The sequence below is a fragment of the Thermothelomyces heterothallicus genome (assembly GCF_042370625.1).
Source record: "Thermothelomyces heterothallicus CBS 202.75 unplaced genomic scaffold P884_scaffold_4, whole genome shotgun sequence".
Taxonomy (NCBI): Eukaryota; Fungi; Ascomycota; class Sordariomycetes; order Sordariales; family Chaetomiaceae; genus Thermothelomyces; species Thermothelomyces heterothallicus.
The window spans coordinates 472,475-480,836 of record NW_027192565.1 but is presented as its reverse complement, the minus strand read 5'-3'; the positions used below and the strand labels follow the sequence as shown (position 1 = coordinate 480,836).

Here is an 8,362-nt window from a genome sequence, read left to right as displayed (position 1 = left end):
AAAAAAAAAAAAAAAAAAAAAAAAAAAAAAAAAAAAAAAAACAAGAAAAAAAAAACTACGTGATTAGATGGTGTAGACCGACCCTGCGTCGGCCATTTCCATCTGAGAACAGACGGGACAAGACTCCTCCGTACTCTAATGAATAGTGTACAATTCCCACCCCCAAGTTTGTCCAGTGTAGGTCTGAGCTCGGAACTACGCGCCGACTGGCAGGATACTGTGGTATGGGAGCGACGAATGGCTCCTTTAAGCAAGGGCTGTTAAAATCGTTGGATGCAGCCCTGGGCCGTGCCGCGCTAATGCAACCTCACAGTCCCCGTCACACGAAAGGGGTGACAATGTTCAAGACATGAGGTTGGCTTCCTTGCCAGTGTGTATTGTATACGGATCCGTACTTCGTATACATTATGTATGTTTAATATCATGTGTTTCAACTGGGAAACACACGGCCAAGGACGGTCCTGGCGCTGACTATACGTGATGTTCCCATCACCACTCTTTTCTTTGGACCCTTCCGGATAACCTACTGGAGCCGCTTTTAGTTAACATGCATCCAATTCCAGTCGAGTTCCGCGAGGAGCCCCACTCACCAACTGAACCCACCAAAGAACCAGAAAAGCATCATGCGCAAGCCCGGTACACTAGAGGTAGGCGCACGGGCCATATGCTGACCACAACCTAGCTTTAAGCTAGTTAGCTCTTCCCTGCCATAGTTAAACTGATCCCCTAAATGAAGCCCAACAGAAGGCTTCTTGGGACGAGGCTTGCTGGAGACCTCAGCTCGCGCACCGGGATTGGTGTTTTTTTCCCTCTTCATTCTCTATCCCCAGACCGTGCACGCCGTTTGCGACGTCTGGATGCAAATGTCGTGCAGCTCAGCTTGGCTCTAACCGACGTCGGCGCCGGGGCAATTAACTTTGTCTCGCTGCACGATCATCTTCATGTCACTGTAAGCTCTTGATTTTGTGCACTTGCATCAATCTGAGATGGTGTTTCTTGCAAGCCATGCCGGTCTGACAATGCGATCTCCCCCGCCTGTAGCTTTCAACCAGCACCAATACACTCGAGCCGCTCTGTCTCCGATCATTATTCCTTTGGAGCTGCCCAAGGCGACCTCAGACACGCATTCCGAACAACCTGATTTCCTTATCCGCACTCCTTCCGTTCCGTCCTACCGATTTAGATTTAGCTAGCGTTCACACCGACTCTCCTTCGTCCTGCCGTCCACACAGTTTCCTGACGCCTCCGCCCAACCTCTCCGATATAGCTTCCCCCTCGGCCTCGTCCCAACCAGCCCATGGCGCAGAGCGATGGCATCCACTCCCTCGAGCCGGATTAAGCTTACCCCTTCCAATTCTCCGTTCCTTTCACGCCCGTCCCGATCTCCAATCCGACCGCGGGGCCCATACGACCCCTGCCTCTCTCTTCAGCGCGTCGTAGGCACCACTTGCACCTCGCCCACCGGGTTCGACGCCGTCCACTCGTCCTTCGCCTACATCGCCGGCGGCGCCGTCGTGGTGGTGGACGTGTCGGGCGAGCACTACGCACAGCGGTTCTACCGAGCACGACCGACAGCCGTTCCCCTCATCAGCGTCCCACCCACCTCGAACACCTCGTCGACGCCAAACTCCACTCCCAGAGCCAATGACAGTAGAAATCGGACTACTGCTTCTCCCAGGGACTCCCTTTACGCACCAACCCCGGACTGGCCACCAGAGTCTCCCACCTCCAAGACCTGGACGAGCCGCGAGCGGATCAAGGCTGCCACCTGTCTGGCCCTCAGCCGAGATGGACGGTACCTAGCCGTGGGCGAGACGGGCTACGCCCCGCGGGTTCTCATATTCAACCTCCAGGACGCTTCCTCAGACGTACCCCTGGTTTCCATCAGCGAACACACCTTTGGCGTGAAGGCCGTGGCATGGTCTCCTGACACAAAGCATCTGGCGACCCTTGGCGCGGCGAACGACGGTTTCCTTTACTTGTGGAAGGTTGACGCCCGGACCGGCGCGGTGAAGCTGTTTCAACAGAACAGGTGCACCTCGTTTATCAAGGGTATGGTGTGGATGGGCAACAGCCTCATCACCCTAGGGGTCCGCCATGTCAAGGTGTGGAGGGTAGAGGACGGGCTGGAAGTCCCTCCTGCCAAGCAAAAGTTCCCGGCCGACGCGCCGGCTGCCAACGCGCCACAAACGCAAAAGACGTTGCCGGGAAGGAACATACGGCTGGGTTCGATGCTGGATGCCACCTTTTCCTGTGCCCTCTCCGTATCAGACGACAGGGCGATCATCTGCTCGGAGACGGGATGTGTCTGTCTGATAGACGACGCGAACAAGCAGGTGAAGCTGACAAAAGTGCTGGAGGTCGGCTTCGTCATAACCTGCATATCTCGCCGGGGAGAAGACGTCTACATCGGGGGAAAGGAAGGGCAACTTGCCATCGTCGGTCTCGGCGATATTTTGAGTGGCGCGCCTGGGCCGACTATACGCCGCGCCGAGATGGAGGCCGGTCTCAGTGCCATGGGATTCCTGGCAGAGAACCAGAACCTGGTCACGATCAACAGCAGGCGATCGATCGGTATCTGGAGTGCGGGTCGTGTGCCGAGCCGCTCCGAAGATGGCAGAGCGTCCATTCCTATCCCGGGTGTTGGCGACCCCATTGCTGGGATACAACAGCTACCAGCGCCCAACGCCGCCGGCGCTGCTTTCTTCACGTGGTCGAGGCCCGGGAGGGTGACCATGTGGAATTTGGACGGCGTGATAACGTCCTCCTTTGAGCTCCCTCTCGAGCAGGTGGGGACAGCTTCCGACCCTGACCAGGCAAATCAAGTCGTCGTGGCGAGAGCTACGAGCGACGGAAGCCTCTTCGCTGCGGGTGACAAGCTGGGTGTCCTCCGAATCTTCGAGGCGCCCACCGGAACGTGTCTGTTAGAGACAAAGGCACACTCCTCCGACTGCCAGGACGTCACCGTGTACGAGGGCACGTCAAGGTTCCTGGTGGCCTCCTGCGGGCGAGATCGGACGGTCCAGCTGTTCCACCGCTCGTCCGCGGGCGTGTTTGAACACTTTCAGACTCTCGAGTTCAGCGCCAAGGTGGTGCAGGTGCTCATCCCAACCGAGGACAAGGTCCTTACTTGCTCCCTCGACCGGACCCTCCAGATCCACGATCTAGTGAGCAAAGAGGGCGAGCCCGACGTCATGGCGGCCATTCCCTCCAGAGTGATCTCCCTGAAGGCATCCCCGTCGTCGATGACGGTGACGGCGGACGAGAAAGCGATTTTTGTGTCTCTGCTGGATCGTTCTGTATGCCAGTACGACTTCAGCAGCGGACGACTACTCGGCTCGTTCAAGTGCAATGACGAAGCCGGCCTTGACTCGGTCGTGCTGGAGTCTCTCACCCACGGCCACTTTGATCCGGACCTGCCGTTCCTTCTCGGCGTTTCCAACACGGACAAATCCGTGCGAGTCTACGACACGCGGGAAGGCTGCTTCATCGACCGCGAATGGGGCCACACCGAATCCATCAACGGCGTCGTCCTGATCGACAGCGAAGAGTATGGCCGCAAGGTTGTCAGCGTCGGCGAAGACGGCACCATCATGATCTGGGCCCTCGAGTTCCAGGACCAAGCCAACGGATCGCGCAGCCGCGAACCCTCCCCGGAAAAGCCCCCCCAGCCAGCTTCCGCCCAACCCCCTTTACGCCGCGTCCTCTCCAAGGCCGAGCTAGCCGAATTTCAGCGCCCATCTTCCGCCGCCGGGAGCACTCCCAACTCGGCTCCGGGACGCCGTTCGCCATCCCGACCCTCTCACCGCCGGTCCTCCAGGTTCCACCTGCCCCTCTCCTCCCTCCGGACCCCGAGACACAACAACCACGCCGAGAAACAGGCAACCTCGCCCCCTAGCTCCGCGAACATGGACGACCCTAGGCACACCCACACCCCTCCCCGTCGCCCATCTTCGGGAGGCGCCTCCCGCTGCTCCGATGACAGCCCCCCGCCCGAAAGTCCCAAGACCCGGCCCTCCAAGATGCCGTCGCTCCCGGCGCTAGGCACCACTCCGTCAAGCGGCGTTAAATCACGCAAGAATTCAAACTCAAACCTGCGCGGCGGTGGTAGTGGCGGTGGTGGTGGTGGTGGCGGCGGCGGCGGCGGCGGCGGAACTAATGGTCACGGCCTTGGATCCCTCAGCATGGCGACCGAGCAGACGTGTCGGCAGCTGAGGGCGTACCGCAAGAAGCTGGCGTCGGCGGACGCTGCAATCCATGCCGACGTGTTGGCGCGGCTGGACGCCGAGTTGCGGCTGACGGCTGCTGCTCTGCGGGAGAGGGCGTCTCGTGGTCGAACCTCGGGAGGTGGTGCCGGCGCTGGCCATCATCGCGGGCACCGGGACAGAAAGGGGGACAGGAAAGCAGACGATACCGGAGGCGACGACGACGTTGGCGAGGCTGGCTATGATGGCGGTCTCGGCCTCGGTCCCGGTCTCGGTCTCGGTGGGTTTTCCGGGAGGGAGGTCAGCGAGATGGTCCTGAGCGGGCTGCTGGATCAGTACAGTGAGCGGCTGGTGAGCATGTTGGATGAGAAGCTCCGGCTGAGGCTGAGCGAGGAGGAGAGGGATGCGCTGGCGAGGGAGCGGCCACCGACGGCGGGAGAGGACGCGGCCTCGTCATCGTCCTCCTCCTCCTCCTCCTCCTCGTCGGGTACTTGCTCCGCCGGCGGCAGCTCGTTGGGTGGGGGTGCGGCGTGCGAGGAGCCTGAGACGACATGATATCGACACTCCCCATACATTCACACGTAAAGTAATACTTAATTCGGGAGGTGGTTTCCGTGGTGGGCCTGATGGGGACTTTGTTGGGCTGGAATATGTTGAGGATGTTCGGTCGAAGGGGGCGACATGCACGACGATACCCCTTCCCTCACTGTTTATTTTTATTTTTATTTTTACTTTTTTTTGCCCCCTTATTTTCTTTGTACATACATGTACCGTACCACCCACCCTGAAGGCGCCGGGTTTCTTTTCTTTCTCCATCAGTCCATTCTCTCTCTTTTTTTCCCTTTTCTTTTCCTTTCTTTTTTCTTTATTCTTTTTCTCTTTTTTTTCCGACTGCTCCAAGGCGGGGGGTACAAGATAAACAGGCAGAGGTGCAAAGGCGTTTCTGGACTGGGCTGGAATTACGACTGCTTGCCTCGGCGGAGGCTTGACTGGTGGCACTGCTTTCGTTCCGATTTTCCTTTCTTCGTTGTATTAAAAGACAAAAAAAAGTAATATGCCTCTTCCCGAGACTCTGGAATGAATCAAGCCAGTGGAGGATTGGTGGCACGCGCTTGGTTGGATGTTGCAAGGTCGCGGCGGCTGGGGAGTTGAAAACAAGGTCAAACACAGACGCCGAAATATCTTAGCATTGGCGGGTGGGTGGGTTAAACGAGCTAATTCGAATCCGACCGATCTATTCTGTCCCTATCTGTCCCCGTGTGGTATCCGAGTCTCTTGTCCGGCGACCAAAGTCTCAACTGGGTTGTCTTGAAGCATCCATCCCGCGTCCCCCAGCACTGACTTTGGGTTGGGTCACAATGCTCTCTCAAACAAGGGCGTTCTCACGCAGCAGTGGAGGCCCCATTACAGTACGAACCGGCTATCAGTGGTTCCTTCTCATGCTAGTCGACGATAACGGTGAGCTCTGAAGGTGGGCGCGGCACAACAAGTTCTGGTGAGACGTGTCTGCCAAAGAAAAAGAAGATGGACAAATTCCTTCCGATGTGTTGATCTCTTTACCATTTGTTGCCGTCAAGACTCGAATTCGTCTCGGCAGTGCTAAGCCAAAGAGCTCGGGGGAAATGTTCCGAGAATGGACTCGAAGGATTCGGCGTCCAAAGGACAAAAAGGTCTCAAAACCAACATGTCAAGACGGTTAATACGGACCGCAGTTCTCACCCCGATTTCTAGATAACTAGTACGCTAAAAATTGTATGCAAAGCCGGGTATCATTTGAGGCCGGTTCCACCCCGTGCTAGGTTCCCTGCTCCCTCTTCTTCTTCCCCGCCGTCCCTTCTCCTTCCCCCTTCTCCCCCCCTTTCCCCTTCCCCGCTACCCTGCCTCGTGGCCTTCTCGAGACTGGACAACCTCGCCTCGGCCGCCCTGGCCCTGATCTCCCGCGCGCTCAGACCTTCGGTACCGCCGCCACCGCCGCCGCCGCCGAGGACGTAGGTGCCCCCCTCCCAGCCGCCGTGGTCCACCACCGTGCCCTCCTCCTCCTCGCCCTCCCCGCCAAACCCGTCCGGCCTCTCGGGGGCGTATTCGTCGGGGCCGACGGTGCGGCCGCCGTGCTTCCAGTCGGCGCGCTCGACGTCGCGCTCGATCTCGCGGCAGAGGGCCCAGAAGTCGGCGTCGTGGTCGCCGTGGACGTTGTGGGCGAGCTCGTGGCAGAGGGTCTTGCGGATGGTGCGGTAGTCGCGGTAGCCGTCGTAGGCGTCGGTGCGCAGGCGCAGCTCGATGACCTCGCCGCGGTTGCGGTTGAGCCCGAGGACGCGCGCGACCCCGCCCCCTTGCGAGGCGGCCGTGTGGCTGGCCGGGTCCATCTCGGTCAGCAGGCCGACCGAGAAGCGGTGCTTGCGCATGGCCGCGCGCACGCCCGGGTCGTCGCGCAGCCGCTCCAGGAAGGCGAGGCTGCGGCCCGGGTTCGGCAGGTGCGGGAGCGGCCGGAGGGTGTGGAAGGTGTAGCTCGCGTCCTCGATGGTCCTTACGCGCTGCGCTGCTGCTGCCGACGCCGACGCCGACGCCGGCCGCGCGTACCGGGCGCGGGCGCGGGCGCGGGCGAGGGCGCGCTTGGCTTGCCAGGCCGCGGCGGCCTCGCGCTGGGCCTGGAGGGTGCTGAGGGCGGAGGTCTGCGGGGCGAGGAGGCGGAGGGTGGTGCTGTCCAGGGCGGAGAGCGCGACGTCGGGGTCGTCGGCGGGCGTGTAGACGGACTTGAGACCGGGCCGGCGCTTCTCCGGGAGGGCCTTGGCCTTGGACCAGTCGTAGGAGGGGAACTCGACCGAGAGGCTCATGATGAGGTGCTCAAACGTGTCCGCCGGGGAGAAGACCCATTTCTGGTTGTGCTTCTCCGGGGGGAACTTGATGGTGATCTCGACGGTGGCCTCGTCGGTCGCTGGACTCGACGAGTCCGAGGCGGAGAGGGGGTGTTGTTGCTCGTTTGGCCCTGCGGGCTCTATTGGCTCTGTTGGCTCCATCGCGATGGTTCGATTCAGTTGACAAACTCGGTTTGCCGGCGGGACAGCCCAAACCCCGTCGGGTCGATGGTGGACTGCCGGGTCCAAAAACGCCGATGCTCTGATTCAAGTGTGACTGAAGCCGACTCACTCGCTCACGGTCGCGGTTTGCGAGAGTCAGTGTTCGGTATGTCGCTGGAAATATCAATGCACGGAGCAAAGGCGGGCTCGGGTGGAAATCGGAATTGAGAACCGCAATAGATTAATACGTAAGTCATTAGTTAGTAGAGATGTTGTGTGATGAAAGCGACGAATGTTCCAGATGCTTTGTCATCTTGGTGGCCATTTGAGTGGCTGATGGTGCTAACGTTAACTCCGTAAAAATGCGAGCGACCGACCATTCACAGATTCAACGCCACCGGCAGCCTTGCATTTCAGTTCATCGCTCACGACACCAGAAAATCGTTTGTTTTTGGGAAACGGAATAAAAGTTGCTGCAGACATGAAGGGCCAGGTACTCCGCACAGGTTCGACTGCAGCAGGGTTTCTCCACTCCGTTTCAATCATGGCATCCACGGATGCGGCGAGTTAAATAGGCGCCAGATGACGCCTTTCACGCCAATAGGCAGAGTGCAAAGCTTCCTGTGTTAAACTTGACCCGCACATAAATTCTGATTGTTCGTTTCTGATTGTTCTTCGTTCGATGTGGTCCCTAGTGGACGGAGTACGGATTGCGGAATACAAGTATTCCGTGAGACGGCGTTACGAAATGAAACAAGGGGTAGATCCGCGCTGCGGTGTTTGAAGAGGTCTGTTCTGCCCGGAAGAGGCAACAGCCCCTCAAATGGTTCATCTCGGACCCTGTCGATCAGTTCGAGTGCGGGGCAGCGGGAGTTTGCACCACCAACGGTTTGCTGCGACCAGTGTACTGCAGTGTAACTACACCTCCTCCAGGATTCTGAATCCTAGCGCGGTACTTGCCGCCAGTGGCTTTTTTGGCGCAGGACCCACGTACCACGCTAGGATTCAGAATCCCGGAGGAGGTGTAGTAGTACATATGCACATAGTGTACGCATCCATGCACGTGCATCTGTTGGAACAAATCATTTACTATGCATACAAATTCGTACATAGTACATCTCGTATGTAGCGTAGTGTGCCATG

The 8,362-nt window shown here is 58.7% G+C and overlaps 2 protein-coding genes across 2 annotated transcripts; one reads left to right on the top strand and one right to left on the bottom strand.

Annotated features, from left to right (window-relative positions):
• Window positions 1-1,310: 1,310 nt before the first annotated feature.
• On the top strand, window positions 1,311-4,760 carry P884DRAFT_267493 (WD40-repeat-containing domain protein; the record flags this gene model as incomplete). The annotated part of the gene is made up of 1 exon (XM_069442116.1): window positions 1,311-4,760. One exon carries the CDS (start codon window positions 1,311-1,313, stop codon window positions 4,758-4,760), a length of 3,450 nt encoding a protein of 1,149 aa, XP_069300002.1.
• Window positions 4,761-6,211: 1,451 nt separating this feature from the next.
• Window positions 6,212-7,638, bottom strand: P884DRAFT_218219 (WLM domain-containing protein; the record flags this gene model as incomplete). The annotated part of the gene is made up of 1 exon (XM_069439373.1): window positions 6,212-7,638. A coding segment is annotated over exon 1 (1,008 nt), but the record flags the coding sequence as incomplete, so codon positions are not given.
• Between the last annotated feature and the right edge of the window lie 724 nt (window positions 7,639-8,362).